The 16,873-nt window shown below is 42.3% G+C and overlaps 2 protein-coding genes and 1 non-coding gene across 4 annotated transcripts; 1 reads left to right on the forward strand and 2 right to left on the reverse strand.

Annotated features, from left to right (window-relative positions):
* Positions 1 to 209: 209 nt before the first annotated feature.
* On the reverse strand, positions 210 to 1,198 carry LOC133914324 (uncharacterized). Its single transcript, XM_062357442.1, has one exon. The coding sequence runs from the start codon at positions 1,033 to 1,035 to the stop codon at positions 553 to 555; it is 483 nt and encodes a 160-aa protein (XP_062213426.1). The 5' UTR covers positions 1,036 to 1,198; the 3' UTR covers positions 210 to 552.
* A 1,688-nt stretch (positions 1,199 to 2,886) lies between these two features.
* On the forward strand, positions 2,887 to 2,958 carry TRNAP-UGG (transfer RNA proline (anticodon UGG)). Its single transcript has one exon. It is a non-coding gene; the product is annotated as a tRNA-Pro (tRNA).
* A 619-nt stretch (positions 2,959 to 3,577) lies between these two features.
* Positions 3,578 to 6,694, reverse strand: LOC133916106 (superoxide dismutase [Cu-Zn] 4A-like). Of its 2 annotated transcripts, none has more exons than XM_062359619.1 (8): positions 6,391 to 6,694; positions 5,382 to 5,469; positions 5,191 to 5,292; positions 4,992 to 5,087; positions 4,783 to 4,814; positions 4,609 to 4,684; positions 3,922 to 3,975; positions 3,578 to 3,797 (listed from the first exon to the last, which is right to left on the reverse strand). In XM_062359619.1, the coding sequence occupies exons 2-8, from the start codon at positions 5,455 to 5,457 to the stop codon at positions 3,775 to 3,777; spliced, it is 459 nt and encodes a 152-aa protein (XP_062215603.1). In that variant the 5' UTR covers positions 5,458 to 5,469; positions 6,391 to 6,694; the 3' UTR covers positions 3,578 to 3,774. The 2 variants fall into 2 exon arrangements, with proteins under 2 accessions (XP_062215603.1, XP_062215602.1); XM_062359618.1 differs by having other exon boundaries at positions 6,518 to 6,693.
* Between the last annotated feature and the right edge of the window lie 10,179 nt (positions 6,695 to 16,873).

Below are 16,873 nucleotides of genomic sequence, written 5' to 3' on the forward strand. Positions count from 1 at the left end.
GTATAGGTAGAGGGGGCCTGACACCGTGCCATTTATTTAATAAAGTATTAATCAGCACGTATTAACAGCAGTTCAATCTAATTTTTTTCTAATTGATCCCCTCCATATTTAATTGGTCCCTCCTATATCTAATTTCTGACTTTGCCCCTTTGTGTGGTGTTCATTTCTTGATTTTCTTTTCCCAATCTTGTACCACAAAGAGAGAAAGATTGCCTCACAAAAGAAACAGAAGGAAGTGGATATAGAATCCAGAGCATGTTACAATTTCTGGATGACTGAATCGGTGAGTGTTGGTACTGCACTTGCACTGTTGCACACACTGCATGACACCTAGGAAGGTTATTTACTTATTTCCTACGCACTTAGAGTTTCGTGATTGCATTTTACACGCCGAACACAAACTCTACTAACCTATAACGCTGTCCAAATTAAGCACAAACTTGTTGAAGTGGTTGTTGAATCAACAATAAACAAAACTAATGAAGGAAACGCGCGCGCGCTCATGCATGGCGTGGCCACCGCGATTTGACCTGGCCTGCCCCTCCTGCAGCTTCAGGGGTAGCCGGAGGCCAGGCACGCCTCCCAGAACTTGCGATCCTCCTCCTGCCGCCTCGCCGCCGCCGCCTTCGGGTCGCCGTCCCTCTCGACGCCGGCGAGTTCGTCTTCGGCTGTTCTACTCCCGTTCGCCCAAAGGAAGCAACGGCGGGTGGTGGCCTCTTGGCTCCACCAGGCGACGACGCTCCCGCTCACTTCCTCCTCGTCTTGTCCTCCACCGCTCTCGCCGCCGTCAACGCAGCTGCCGCACCCATCGTCCTCATCGTCGCTGCCGCTGTCGAGGTAGATCAGCACTGGCTCCGACGGGCGGCAGCACGACTCCGCCACGCCCTCCTTCTTGATGCGGGCGACGTCAGCGTGTCTCCTCTTGCACGGAAGCACAACAACCGCCGGTGACGACAACGGTGCTGGTGCTGGTGCCGGTGGCTGGGACGGCGGCGGATGCTGGCGAGGTGCTACGTGCGGCTGCACGGCGGCCATCGACCAGACTTCAGAGAAGATATCGAAGAAGAGAGAACCGAAGAAGTGAGAGAAAATGCTTTTGTTGGTTTTGGTTTTTGGGCGCCTTGAGCCGATCGGTGCACATCGACGTGTTGGGGCAGACTATATATAAATGGTCTCATTTTGCTGGATGTGCATCCCTCGCTGCTTTCCTAGGGGCCGTCTGATTGCCTTGGTACATATATCCATGGTTTTAGTCAAGTCAGTTTGGTTTGCCTTGCCATCTATAGCTTAGGGTATGTTTGAATGTTTAGTTTATAAAAATTATAAACACTATGACACTGAGAAACTATAGTTTTGGAATTTAGACATATAATACCACGGTTTTAAAAAAGAAGTTCTGAGTGAAGTTTTCAGAACTCCAAAAAGACCACGGTTTTAGCAATACTATGATTTTCAAAACTATAAATTTGTTACATCCAAACATCTCCAAGTTTTCAAAAGCAAAGTATTTTATAAAACTATAGTATTTGTTTCAAAAAATTTAAAAAAACTTAGCATCCAAACAAGCCTTATCATCCACTAGTTTAATAGGGACTGAATATCTGGGAGATGGTTATTTTGGAGCTCACATTTCAGACTTCAGAGGGAGACAAAAAATCGAACCACCAGTAAAACCACTCCCTGCTCAGTCAGACCTGTTGGACTAGTAAAGTTGGATCAGGAAACTCGAGAGTTCCGCGAGAATTTCAAAGGAACAGCGTAGCTCCAGTGGTACTATTTTTTTACTGGTCTGGATCAAGAGGAAGTCAAATAAGTAAACTACGTGCACCGTTTGCCTCTGATTGGGCCCCAACGGCGGGACAGATAAAGGCTTTGGGCTAAGGCTAGAATGTATATATATGATATCAATGTTAAGATTTACTTTTGATATTAACTTTATTTTAATAACATAGTTAAATATTTTAAATTACCTTAGCACCTATAAAGATATATTTAAAGATAAATTAGAAGTTGCTAATGAGAGATGATACTTAGATATCTACTTTTGGCACCCAATTAAGAGCATGTTTCTTCTAATTCTGAAATTTTTTTAAGACGAAGCTATAGATAGATTAAGAATCTTTAATTTAAATATCTTATTCTTATTTTAAATTAAAAATATATCTTCTTTTTTTACCACTGCCTTATTACTACAGTTAGAGATTGAGCGCTTCACGATTAGAGTTGTACGCAGAATCCTTCCATCCTTGATGATAAATATTTAAATCATTTTATATTATCTTATAAACTCTAAATTATATATATAGATCTTAGGTCTACCAAATATGTAGTACTGACATTGTTAGATGGATAAACATGCAAGCATTACGTACGGTGTGGAGAAAACAGTGCGACCGACGCTGACGGGCATGTGCCCGATGGATCTGGGCGTCTGGCTTCTAGAAGGCCACTGGCGTTAACTGGCACGAGGGCTGGCTTCTAGAAGGGGACGAAAGGGACGGCCATTCCTTGAGCTTGGAGCTGGTCTGGTTGTTTTCCATGTGCCTCCATCATCTGCTCAGGGGCTGAGGGGAAGCAAACCGACGTGGCCGGCAGCTGTTTTGGTGACCTGAAGCTTCGTCTGCGCGAGCCAACGAGCGGAGGCGTGCGTAGCCAAGTTGTCGACGCCAGCTGGATGTCTGTGGCAATTACTGTCCTGGACCTAATTCTGGTAAAATAAAAAGCAACGAGCTTAATAACTTCTTAATTGGAATTGGAATGATTCCCCGATGTAATTAGACCGACGAAGTGGAGATAACTCGACTCAACGGCTCAATCCTGGCTGGGAATGACGGTTCGGAGAAGAAAACATGGCTATATATGAAGTAGCCTTCTGATAGCAACACAGGGCATTTGGTCTAGTGGTATGATTCTCGCTTTGGGTGCGAGAGGTCCCGAGTTCGATTCTCGGAATGCCCCTTTTTTTGTTTTAAGTTATATTGTTTTCTTATGCACCAGTATAGTTATATTGTTTTCTTATGCACCAGTATGACTAAGTACTAAGGCAGCCGATTGGCATTTCATTTCGAGTTTTCTTTCGATGCATAGTCAGCGACTGTGCTTTTGACTTGCTGTGCGCTGTGATGTCCCTAGATCGCCTCGACCCAGCAGCGACGAGCCTACAAGCTCCTGCGTCTCCATCCGGCAACACAAGAGGGACGCAACGTGCAGAAGGCATCGCCATCCACGTGCCGATACCGAGAAGGCCAGAGGCACACGGACGGCAAGCGCCCGCCGAACGATCGCGAATGCCAAACCCCGCCGTCGTCTGCATCGGCTCGGCACGGCACCGGCGGAGCGGGCGGGAGCAGCAAGCGTCGCGGTGGGAAGGAAGCATGGCACGGCGGCGGGAAAAGCTTACAGCACAAGCATCGGAGTCCGGTGCCGTCGCTGGCACGAACGGGCACCCAGCCAGCTTCACGAAAGATGAAAGATGCCGTGCTGCGTATCCACAGCAACAAGCACGAGCTGCTTGTTCATCGGCATAATGAACATGTTCCGGCGACATGTAAGTGTGCAACACAGGTTCAGACAACTCTTTCCAGAAAGCATATCGATTGGATGTTCTCGGAGCAACATGTAACACAGGTGAAGGCCAAGCGGCATATTGAACAGAGTTAAGTTCATCGGTAGGTTCAATAGGTGCGAACGACAAACACCGCTGATCATGGATCAGGTGCACTTATTCCAGAATAACTCAGATCGGTCTGTTGGTGATGGCCGGAGACGGCACTTTCATCCCTGGAGTCCAATGATCCCTGGATTGATAAAATAAAATGTATGAGAAATCATCAAGTGTAACAGGAAGCTCTTTTTGTTGTTAGAAAGAACAGGAAGCCAATTTGGAGGAGGGAAATGGGTCTGAGGAACCAGTGAACATACCACAAGCAACTCGGCCACCAGCATTTCCAGTGCTCTTGCTGAGCTCGTGCCCACCTGAATATACAAACAGAAAACCAAGAATTGCCAACCTTACTATCTGATCTGAGTCACTCAATCGAATACTCCGAATAAAACCCATAAATAGTGATTTCAGTTTGGAAATTAAGGCTAAGGCAGCAGATTCTGACAAAGTGTACAAACAAGATGTTTAAATTAACCTGGGACTGGGCAAATAGTTTCCTACGAAACAACAAAGCAAATTAGGTAGCTCAAAACTTCTTAAAGTTCTCCTTCCAAAAGGTGAAGATCATAGGCTAGCCAAATAGACATCTCAAAGACAATATAACCTAGGGTTGGACTTATTTAAAGTTCAATTATCCTTTATCCTGACTGAAAAATACCAAAAACACCGGGGTTTATGGGGAATCACAGGACAGTACAAGCATAACCTATTACCTATATTTTTTTCTCCAGTGTTTTATAATCAGATAATTAGAGACAAACGACTCCTACATGGACTCTTACGAGTTCCATTGTTCATGTCATCCATAAACAGAAATGTATAGTCATCATAGGTTTATCTGAATTCAGAGCCACTTTGCTAACAGATCCTTAGCTCAAAAGGGAGGGAAATCACCACATCCACGGACAAAAGTTACAAGTGTAAGCAGCGATTAGCAACATTACCCTTTCCAAGATCATCAGGATCAGCGTGAACAACGACAGCTCTGCCAATGATTGAGCTTGGTCCAGTCAGTGGGATCTGCCAAAAAAATCATTAGCGATGTTAAAGATAAGGAGAAGGCTAGTGACATCGGAGTCATAAGGGACATTGGGTATGCTGAAGAAATGTCTAATTACCTGGCAGTCGACAATATTGAAATTAGCAACACCTGACAGCAAAGAAATAAACTCTCAGTGACCAGAATAGTACATCATATACACGAAGTTAATGGAGTTATGGACTACAGCTACAAGATCACAGAAGTAACTCAGCTTCCTTAGCACAAGTATCATCCATTACATGGGTGTGGAACAGATCAGGAAAAAGAAGGGCAAGAGAACATTACCATCTGCTCCAGCTGTCACATTTCCAAGATCACCGGCATGGCGGTTCTCATCCTCTGGTGCTCCATGCTCCTTGCCCGCAGGATTGTAATGTGGTCCTAAATTATGAAACAAGTTCACCAGTAAGTTGACAATTTAACGGCTGACGACTTAGCACCCATCCTGATTGCATTGGCAAACCAAAGTAAAAAGAATAAATACCAGTTGACATGCAGCCATTTGTGGTGTCACCAAGTGCATGCACATGGAACCCATGGAGGCCAGGCTTGAGACCAGAGACACTTCCGGTGACAGTGGTGGGGCCTAACAATAGAAACAACCAGTAAGCATCAATAAGGCGGAGACTACAATTCAATTGAATAAATAAGATCATAGAATAGGTAATGACTTACCATCTCCCTCTTGGACAAAGTAGATGGTGCCCTTGACACCCTCGCTGCTACCAAGCACAGCAACAGCCTTCACCATTGTTTATGTGATCTGCAAACAATTCCACAAGTAAAAGGGCATTTCAGTATGGGCAAAAGTAGCCTAAACTACATGCAAGTTGTGAGATATGTCAGTACATTTTAGTGGAAGATAATATTGCATATACATACTAAAATCTTATTAGTGGAAGATAAGTAAATTTCAAAAACCTACAACTATTTTGACACATGCTATAAAAAACTACAACTTCTAGTACTCATTTAAAAAACCTACCACTATTTTGACATATATTGCAAAAAACTACAACTTTCTCACCGTGGGCTCACCTATTATCCTTTGGCAACAGGTGGACCTACAATTAATCCTCCTATTACATGCCATAGAGGTGATTTCGGCTGGTCACCTTGCTAATCCAATCATCCCCAATTATACCGTGCTCACTTCCCCGGACAAATCATAACATGATACTACTAAGTTATGTGATTAAAACACTTTGATACTACTATCTAACTTATGTGATTAAAACGCTTTGATACTACTATCTAACTTATGTGATTAAAACGCTTTGCTAATGTCAAATAGGCTGAAACCATGAGCCCATGATATCTAAACTTCTGTGGCAGTTTATAGCATGGTTCAGCTTTCAGCCCCCACTTTTTTCTAGACAAAAATTGCAATGCCAGCACACGCTTTGAATATTTCATAACTGTTTCGCGAGGTATTGGTGAGCTCATACTCTGCGGGTCATCTAGTTTGTCAGGGAAAAAATTGAAGGCCTGTTGGGGATATCCACAGGTCATCTGGTTAATCAAAAATCCCAACATCACAAATTCTACAGTTCCACTTCCTCAACTTGTGACACCGAGTAGGGATCGATCACACCTTCAAAGATTGACCTCGAACATGTAAGATCTGGCTCGACAATCAATCAGAAGCTAACAAAAACGGGGAACAAAGGAAACGAAACCGCACCCGCCGATCTAAGATCCAGCTACAATTGCTCCTGCGGAACCGGAGACTGAACCGTACGAAACGCCAGCGCAGCGCGTGGGATCGGAAACCCACTAATTCGGGGGGTGGTTTTGGTCAAGTAGCGTACCTCAGGCGACCCCGGCGGCGAGGAAGGGATGGGAAGGCGACGGCCTTGGGAGGCTTGCGCTTCTGGAAGGTTCCCGAGCGGGGCTGGGCTGGACTGGACTGAGGGGGGTAGTTGGAGGCTGGGGCGAAGCGCGTGTGCTGGATTTGTAGCCGCAGCCGGACGGAAAATCCTATCTGAGGTGGTCTTATGTATTTGGATCTAATTTATAGGTGATTAATTATTTTTTTCCTTATTTTATCGTAGTAGATTTTATTTGCCTCTATCAAAAGTTTTATATAATTTTTTATCACGTGTCACATTTTTGAATTAAATTCACACCTCAAATATATGAAGATAATATTATTCATCGATTATTTTGCCATTCGCCTAGAAATTTTCTGTGAATTTCGCAAGAGCAGTATAGATCCCACAGGGTTCTTAGAAAACTTCCCATCTGCTATCATTATAGCTTCAGCTTCAATACTTTGTAAATTTTGAGGCTATAAATTACAGCATCCATAGATAATCACGCTTTGACTAAGGCTATATTTGGAAGCAAGGAGATGAAATTTCAGAGAAAGAGATCTCTTGGGGTTTTTTAGGGCAATTTATTTTCACATGGGATATTTTCATCTGGGTTTTTTTTTTCCTGTGGTTGTTTGGAAACCAGGAGAATAGGAATCTCAGAGAATAAAGATGATTAAAAAATCAGAAAAATTTCAAAAAAAATCAATAATATGAGAAATTCATTACACATCTATCTCAGACATCACGAGATCATGAAAACAAGCACAAAGGTTATATACCACAAAAGCACATAATGATGTATACCAAAACATTGTTGTATACCAAAAAGCACATAATCCTCAAAAGGCTCAGGTGATCCTTAAAAGCACATAATTCCAGTCCCCGGATTCATCACAAGATACAGAAAACATTGGTGTGATGATACATATTCATCACAAGATATGAGATCAAAGGCATATTCATCCAGTCCCCAGATTTATCAAGTCAGATTAGTGTCTTTGCATAGCAAACGGCATCTTTTTCAAAATGGGGAACACAGTGATGAGTTAAGAACCATCATCCAGCGTATCATCACCGAACAGCTAGGCTGGATCTGCATCATGAGGAGAAAATGTAACAAAAACTATCATCATTATCGGATCCAATAATTATTGAAGTAGACAAACTAGTTCTTTTTTTTTTTTTGCCGTGCAAGGCATATATGCGAAGAAAATTGAAATAATTTCTAGTGGTGGAATGGAATTATAATGGTGAAGCTATTTCTATTCCTAATAAATATTCAAATAATTGGACCAACATTGTCATGAAACTGCATAAGAGGTTATAATATCTGAAATCGAATCATTTGTGACTAGGATTGAAACTAACTAAGGACAATATTTGAAATAGGCGATAACGCTAAAAAGAACAAAGTTTGCTAATTGCTAAATCAACTGACACTTGCTCATATGAAATAATAAGCTTGCCTCAAGCAATCATACGAAACAAAATAGCAGAATAAAAGGATTGACGTTTCGTAGCAATTGACCAATGAGTTGAAGCCAGCAAAGAAACCTAATAATTTTTAAAGGCAAAAATAGCTATACATCAAGACAGAAATGAATTTGGCCTGAAGCATGTTTAGTTCGATTTGTGAAACCTGACACTCATAGCTCAACAGAAAATGCAAAAGGAAAACAAAAGCCTTTATTCCATCCTGTTTGCAACAGCTAGGAAGAAACTAATACATCATCCTAATATAGTAGTTCTCCTTTATTCCATTGCTCTTAATCGAATAAATCCCAACAAGAATAAATTCAACTTCCAAGTGAGGAAACTCTAGCCAAAATAGATAATATGAATCTGAAAACAAAATACAGGACCAGAGCAATTGTCTAAGGATGCAGAAAGTTGAAAGGCTATGGAATAATTTTCTTTTTGAGCCAAATTAATCGCACATTTGGGTTCTTGGTTTTGATAAATATTTGTTTGTTCATCCCACTTTCGAAGACCACCAATGTGTCTACCTTCTCTTCATCTGTTAATTTTTTCATGGCTTTCAAGTTATCAATACACTTTTCAATATAATAATCGTCTTCACGCTCTTTCTTTTCATTCAAATTTTTCATCGTTTTTTCTGTTTGTTTCTGTTTATACTCTAATTAGTCTCCAAGCACAACTGCAACTTGATTTTTCTCACGCTTTTTCCTGTTGTCACCTTCATGTTGTCATTAATTATGATCGGCTGGTACAGATTGAGCTTCATTGGATTTAATGTTGATTTGATGTCCCTTACCTATCCAAACTTGAAGCAAATGGATTTGCACCAACATTATGTTAAGAGGCAGAGGCGTGAGTTGTATGCTTTGTTTTGAGATACTTTTTTCAGTTGGAGGTTCCACTCACTCAGTTGATGTAAAATTTAAATCTCCTGTAGCGATACTTCCTATTCCAAATAAAAAAATAGCCATATAAATAGTAACTCAAGTACTCAACGGTCAAACTGAGCAGTTCATCGTAACCACAGGAATCAGAATTGTAAACTTGGCACTGCTAAAAATAGTACATAGTTGGTGCAGAAAAGGAAAAAACCAAACACCTACTGTTTGTCTTTCCCAAGCTAATCAGGGCTCATGAATGAATGCACAGGCAAGCACTTGCCCAGACTAAGAGAACGATATGAAGTAGCAAACCACACAAGCTAGCGCAAGCTGCAGCTGCAAAGCAGTCATGACTTCCACAAATGCCAGATTCACCCATAGTTGACAGGCAAAACCGACTGAACTCAACTAGCTCTAGATTCAGTCCTCGTGAGGCCAAAAGCAAATAGACATAGACACATGCAGCTGAAAACAAGGACCTAATACTAAGTCACAAATGCATGTATCATGCACGGCTCCTCATCCTAACGATCACACACATTCAGAAGAAAACAATGATTCAATCACTATACAGAAAGCAAATATATATATATATATACTACTCAATCAGAAAACATGAAAATCAGCAGTAGTGGTGGGTCAAAATTACCTACATACAGTACTGCTAAGTTGTTAAACAAAGAAAATGGCTTTTTGCGAAACTTCTTAATTTTTAGATGATACTATTGAATGCAACACAATAAGATAGTTAGTTCTTATTAACAAAATGAAGCATAAAGATATCTAGCTGCTAATGTGTGTGAGAAGGTCTTACATGAATAATATTATCCCAAATAGTTAGTTGGGCAACTATCATGGCTAGAGAATCATTCCAACCGACACCACTCTGTTTTCTAGCATCTTGTGTTGACTTATAGCTTCCTTTCAATTCCTTTTTCTTTTATTATATTTGTTTCTTTGTGAAATACGCTAGAGGATATCTTTCATTGAACTTGCTTGTGATACTTCTCCAACCATCTGTTGTCCAATCATTTTGCCCCTTGAACATTGGGTTGTTATTGTGCTCATGCAATGTGTCAACAAGACTTTTTTCAGATGTGAATATCCATGCAACTCTTGTACTTTTGTTGACATGACTATATTTTTCACAACAAATTTAAACAAAATATGCTTACTATAAAAGACACTACTACAGAACTTGTCAAAAGTAACGGCATATCAGTGCTGGTTGTACAGAAACGTCACTGAAGATGTATTAGTACTGGTTCTTAACCTCCTACACCTGAACAATAATGGAGTCGCTAAAAACCAGCACTGAAAGTCCGTATCAGTGCCGGTTCTAGTCACAACCGGTATTGATAGTTCATCCGAATCCGAAATTTTAATCCATTCTAATTTTGGCTCGACCAAACATTCGGCTCCAATTATCAGTGCCGGTTCTAGTCACAACCGACACTGATAGTCTCTATGGATCCGAATTTTGTTTCAATCTGATTTTGGCTCGATCAAGTCCGGCTCATCCAGATATTTTTCTGGGCTCAAGTTCGGCAGTCTCTCTCTCTCTCTCTCTCTCTCTCTCTCTCTCTCTCTCTCTCTCTCTCTCTCTCTCTCTCTCTCTCTCTCTCTCTCTCGTGGTCCCCATCACCCCTCTCGAATCTCGATCTCTCCTCTCTTTCTTGTACTTTGTCCCACCGCCGGCCTCCTCTCTTCCACATCTCCTTCTCCCTCCCACCGCCAGCCCCTCTCCACTGGACTCCTCCCCTCCTCATCCCCATCGCCAGTTATCGCGTGGGGCAACAGGATCCGGAGTGGAGGCGGCCATCGACCACATGCTAGAGGGCCCTCCCTGAGCACCGGACGTGGAGGCCGGAGGTCCAGGCCACGTCAGGTGTCAGAATCCCAACCTCGGGTTCCCTTGTGCCTCATGTATCAGTCCCTGGATCAAGTAGCTAATACGCACAGAATTCTCCAGAATGATATAAAATACATACTTCGAATAAAATAAAGTAAAATAATTACCTAAAAGGCACAAAAGATGGCCTTATGGACAAGTATCCACAGCAGACCAGCCATACATAAGAGCCTACAACACAGCGGAGTGAAACGAACGATGCAATCCAATGCCACAGGTAACTCGGGTGCGGACACGACCTTAGACTTCTTCTCTTCAACTTCGTCTAGGTTGAGGTTGATCTCCATCTCAACGATCTGAAAGTAACAAGACTAAGTACGAAAAATACTCAACAAGTCCTATACTACTTCAAGGGGTTGATAGATGCATAATGGATATTTCAAGGATGAGGCTTTGTGGTATAGTTTTAAGCGTAAAGTAGATTTTATGCAGGTATCCAGTTATATTCTCTACTGTTAACATTTCGAAACAAAGGTAACCATGTAACAAGCTTTTGAAATGGTTTAAACAAGATAACCTGGTATCAAACCTTTTGAAATGGTTTATAACAAGGTAACTTGGTTTTTGAAACGGTTTAAAACAAGGTAACATGATAACAAAGCTTCTGAAACAGTTTTAAATTCAGAAAACAGGTGTTTTTCTAGTGCTTGAAAAGGATTGAGAGGTGTTGAAACTTGGTGTTTCACCTTTGAGTGCTCTCTTTCTCTCTCTAGGATTGTTTTGTGATATTCAAGGACTTTGTGGATTAGTGAGTAGAGAGAAAAGTGTGAGAGGTGTGGTACTTTGGTGGCTCACTGTTGGCGCATTAGTTGCATGTGTTTGAGCACTTGGCGTTGATTGTACGTGAGTTTGTGAGTTTGTTATTCTTGGAGATCACCGTCTCCTAAACGGCTTAGTGGTGGATTGCAGGCAATATCCTCAAGTGAAGATTGTGAGGAGTCCTGAAAGTGGTAGTGGAATTGCACAACACAGATACAAAGTTCTATGCAAGGACAAAGCAAGGGGGGCAAGTGTGAGAGAGTTATCCAAGAGTGCACCCTTTTCGATGACAGGTGCATTTGCAGCAGCTACAAGCCGATGCTATTGTACAAGCCATGCTCACGTGTGATTGTCGCGTGTGCTATGACAAGGATGAGGACTTGGAGGTACATCTCCTAATACTTTAAGAAGGAAATTCTGCTCAACACCTGGAACCATGAGGTTCATGGTTTCAGGACTTATGGTTCTTTCACAAAGGAACCTAGGTCTGATTGTGTGTTCATCCTTGATCCTGAGAAGATAAAGCAGAAGAAGGGACGAGGCAGGAATACGAGACTCCATAATGACATGGACAAAGCTGAAGATGATCGTTGCGTGAAATGGTGCATCAAGTGCATCAGAACATGGCACACATACAAGAAATGCATTGTTGGTGTTCTAAGTGTCAACTTCGGGGAAGCAGGCACTTGTGGCTCAGTTGTAGATGGGAAACGCCCTCGTCCTTGTTGGTGTTCCAAGTTCGATTAATATTGTAATTCATGATGTGATGGATATTCGTGTGCACAACATTGAAGTTTATTGTTGTAGTATTGAGACTGTCACTATGGTTGAGGTTGTAATGTGTAAATTGTGATTCGTTAACATATTTGTGTAGGCTTTCAAAAATCTATTATCTCATGTTATATGTTGTACAATTACTTGTTGCTGTTTATTTATTTTGCTTATCAAACTGTAAATAACTTGTGAACATGCAGGTATGGCGCAACTGGAGCTACTTAACCTCAACTGGATGTTAGGTACCATTCGTACCACATCGCCGTGTAGGCTAAGGAGCTCCCGGTACTATGATATCATGTGCTAGATGAGCTCATGAGGGTTGACACGTGTTGTATCCTAAGGTTTGTACCATTTGAATGTAATATTTTATACGGCTTGTTATCGGTATCGGCTACTTTTGTTGTGTCAGTTAGTGGAAGTGGACTCGTTCAGCTACAACAGGGCCTTGCTCACAGCCCTTGTCGATAGATGGCATCTCGAGACACACATATTCCACCTCCCATGCTGTGAGATAGCGCCCAGGCTCGAGGACATCTCCCTGCTGATGGGCCTGCCTTGTACGGGTGTAGCTGTTGGAGTGAGGGACGTGGGCGTGGCGTGGCACGATGAGTTACTGGGACGCTTCTTTGTTGTTGAACGGAGGGATGTCCTAGCCCCGTTCAGGGCTTTTCTAGGGTCCGAGAAGCATGACCCGATGAAGGCGTTTCTCATTCAATTTGTGGTAAGATTGTATTGTGCTTTTTTGTCATCTCCTTTACGTCACTAAATGATGAACACATTTGTTATTGTTTCTTCTTTGATAGGCGAACAACTTCCACACACTGGCAGGCGATGAGGATGTCTCTCGCCACTTGGAGGCGTACCTCATGTGGTTGTTCGGGAGGATCATGTTCATCAAGACCCACATCAACACGGTCTCGAGCAGCATGATCCCTTACGCCAGAGAGATTGCGGACACCAACCCAAGGGAGGTCCTGCAATACAATTGGGATTCTGTTGTGCTGGCTGTGATGTATCACAGCCTGTGCAATGCCTAGACGAAGGCCGACAACAACGCAATTCTTACCAAGTGTCCCATGTTACTTCAAATGTGGTCTTACGAGCGCTTCACCGTCAATAGGCCCCTTGTGGACCATAGCGCATACTAGTTCCCTGTCGACAACCAAACCATAGGCTCGTTGTGGTGCAGACATAGAGTAAGAGCTTTGAACTATGTACGTATTTGTTCATTACTTCATATTTGGTTTCTCTAACTAAGTTTGGTTGCATAGTTGACTTTGTCCAGTGTGCAGACACACCGGACGTACCCTAATTTCGTTCACCTGTTCGATGAGCTAACAGTGAACAACGTCCGCTGGAGGTCGTATACGAAGGAGGAGGTACTTCAATGCACTCCGCTTGGGCTTTTGGGGATGTGCATATGGGACCAAGAGTACCGCTCACATGGTGCACCCTCGTCTGCAACATCTATGTCGAAGAGTACTCACCACATCGTGTGATACAGCAGTTCGAGAAATTGCAAGCGTTCACGCTCGCGCTGACTAGGACGGTACCGATCAACATACACAAGTATGTAACGTTGTAATTACCTTTTAATTGGAGATGTTGTTGTCCCTTTTTTCACGTGCTTATGTTTTTGCAAGTTGACGCGTAAGGGGGTTCATAGCACGAGCAATTTGTGTCTCTTGTGCACACGTGGGTTGATAAATAAGACTAAGCTACTGAGGATGTCATGGAGGAGGATCGACTGCACGTTGAGGAGGCATACGCAGAGCACTTGTCTTGGTTCATGGCACAGGGAACATGCGCATTCGCTTGAGGTATGTACAGTAGTACACGACTCCTCATACTACACTTGTTGGTAAAAAAAAAGTGTAATTAAAGGAAACTTTTCTTTGCAGATGGTTACGCTGCACTAGGTTGAGGTTGAGGCATGGGCAGAGTAATGAGTTCGGTCCGTCAGAGCTACCTAGTGCGCCACTTATAGGGACATAACCCTCCCAACATGACTATGTCACTCCACCGTCCGCTGGATAGCCTGGGTGAACTATCATTCCACCAGACCCTTTGACGTACTCAGCTGACCAGGTGAGAGCGTATAGGCACAGGATCATGAGGGCAGATGCGACCAGGGGGTCATCTCCAAGTGGGGACGTAACCTATAGGTTACTATATTATTATTAGTTTCATGGTGTTATATTATTATCGGTGTTATAGTACTATGTTAATGTCAGTGTCATACTACTTTCTTTATGCTACTATGTTATTGTTAGTGTCTTAATATCCTTTATGTACCGTATTTTTATTTTGTGATTCTATTCGGACCATCGAGTCATACCACAATCATTCCATAACAATCATAATAAATACATCGACATAACATATAATGACATATATGATACCCCTAGTGGTATATCGGAGTTTTGTCTAACATGCCTTAGGGAATGTAAAAGGGTGAAGATTAATGGGACGAAACACAAATTACAATGCTATCCTGATAGTGGTTCTAATCGTACTGACTTAGAGTGAACTACGAGGAGGCTCTTGAGTCCTAATAATCTCCAGCACCGTATTACACTGACGGAGGAGAGGAGGAGCATGAGGTGGAGGAGGAGCATCCCTGTTATGGCACGGGCAGGTGTATCATGGATTGATGCATACAGAAGGGTCCTTCAAGTGTATTACAGGAGGACTTAGCATATTCTCCACCTCTCTCTGCAAGTCAAAGATTTGGTCTCGCAGGTGGTGGACGTAATATTGGATATGCTGCAGAACAGGAGGATCGAGTCATCTCGTGTACTGGTAGTTGTCGGGGTCGTCATCGAAAGCCTGCAGAAATGTGAAGGTCACAATGTATAATGTTTTCAAAAAAGAATACTGACAGTCATGATGATATAATTCTCACCCTACCAAGATGGCATCAGAAGAATCAACGCCCCCATGAATGCTCCCATCATACATCTGAACGACATAATCATAGCCATAGGAGCATTTGGGCAAGGGCTCATTCGGGTGCTTGTAAATTCTTATGTGACTTGGAGGACGAAAATTACTCTTATCCTACAAAGAGAAGTTGTAGAGAGGCTCATCATACTCAGTTGAACCAAACAAACCCTCCCATCTCACCGCTGCCCCCCCCCCCCCCACATTCCTCGCCCCCTCCCATCCCTACCCTCCATTGATTATCGTGGTTTTAGTTTCTAGATACATGAGTCTTTTTATAGATGTGTTGTAGCAGCATATATCATTTTACTGTGGCGTAATATTACCGTCAAATTTGAGTTACCCTCACACATCCAACCGTGATAGTAAAACATGTGCTCAATTTTCAGACCTAGCCTTTTCAGAACTAGCTTTTTCAGAATTAGCATTCTCATCAATAGCCTTTTCAGATCAACCTTTTTTAGACCTAGCTTTTTCAGAAGTAGCATTTTCAGATATAACATTTTCTGACGTAGCCTTTTCAGATGTAGACTTTTCAGAAGTAGCATTTTCAATTTATATGACCACACCTTATTGCAGAATCAATTGCTTTCCCATGGCCAATTTTTTGGAACTTAGTCCATGCACCAACATGAATTCGTTGTATAAATAGATGATATCATGACCACATGTACAACCAAACCAATAGCCTCAACCTCCACAACTATAACAAAAATAACATCCAATCATTTCTTTAAGAAATACTTGGCAGATACTACGTCTAATGGGGTCGAAGTGTCCATAAGCTGGTGTGGAGATCTTTGTAGGGTTATAAAGTCCTCCGAGTTTTCCTACACCTACAAAAGGAAGTTTTTCATATATCGCAACTATGAATATGATCCACCGCAAGGGAAGCATCAATATTAGCTCCCGCCACCAGGTAATAACTTCTGACGAAACTACTCCAAAAACAACTAAGATTTACCACTTAATAGTTTGGTCTTCATTGTAGTCGTTGCCACTACTATGTGACTTCTTACAGTGGCTGGATACTGAGCAGATGGAACTAGATGTGTTCCTCCTTCACACTCAACATCGCGCCGCTTGGAGACGCTTCCATGAAATAGAAGCCAAAGAGAGAAGGGAGGCTACGTGCAAGCACATTCAGGAGGAGCAATATAAGATAAGGAAGGAGCATAATTGCATGATGGCAGAGGCCCGTGAGGCGGAGAGGGAGATGAAGTGCGAGAGGGCACGCCGAGCATGTGAGGCAGGACTGGAAGCGGCGAGGAAAGAAAAATACCTATGTTGCACTTAGTAGACCAGATGTCTGTTGTTTACATTCCCTAAGGCATATTAGGTTTATACGTAGTACTTGTTTAGGTTATAATGATCGTGTATCATACATGCCATCATCTGTGTATGTAGCAGTTCCTATTAAATTCACCATGTTTAACTTTTCGTTTCCATAAAATCTAGGTATCTAAAATATCGCACAAACATCTGATAGCACTGGACGATTCGACAACAAAAAAAATTGCGGTGCACAGACGCCTATTTTGCCGCAAATAAAATTAAATTTGACCAGAACAAAGTGTCTCTTGTTCATTAGGTGAGACC

This window comes from Phragmites australis, chromosome 4, assembly GCF_958298935.1.
Source record: "Phragmites australis chromosome 4, lpPhrAust1.1, whole genome shotgun sequence".
Classification (NCBI taxonomy): Eukaryota; Viridiplantae; Streptophyta; class Magnoliopsida; order Poales; family Poaceae; genus Phragmites; species Phragmites australis.

Bases quoted from the DNA above. Each gene is read 5' to 3' on its own strand.
- LOC133914324 (XM_062357442.1), bottom strand. From the start codon at position 1,035: ATGGCCGCCGTGCAGCCGCACGTAGCACCTCGCCAGCATCCGCCGCCG.
- LOC133916106 (XM_062359619.1), bottom strand. From the start codon at position 5,457: ATGGTGAAGGCTGTTGCTGTGCTTGGTAGCAGCGAGGGTGTCAAGGGC. The intron at 5,088-5,190 runs GTATTTATTCTT...TTCATAATTTAG, and splicing joins AAATGGCTGCATGTCAACTG to GACCACATTACAATCCTGCG. The intron at 4,685-4,782 runs GTAATTAGACAT...TTTTTTTGGCAG, and splicing joins TCAATATTGTCGACTGCCAG to ATCCCACTGACTGGACCAAG.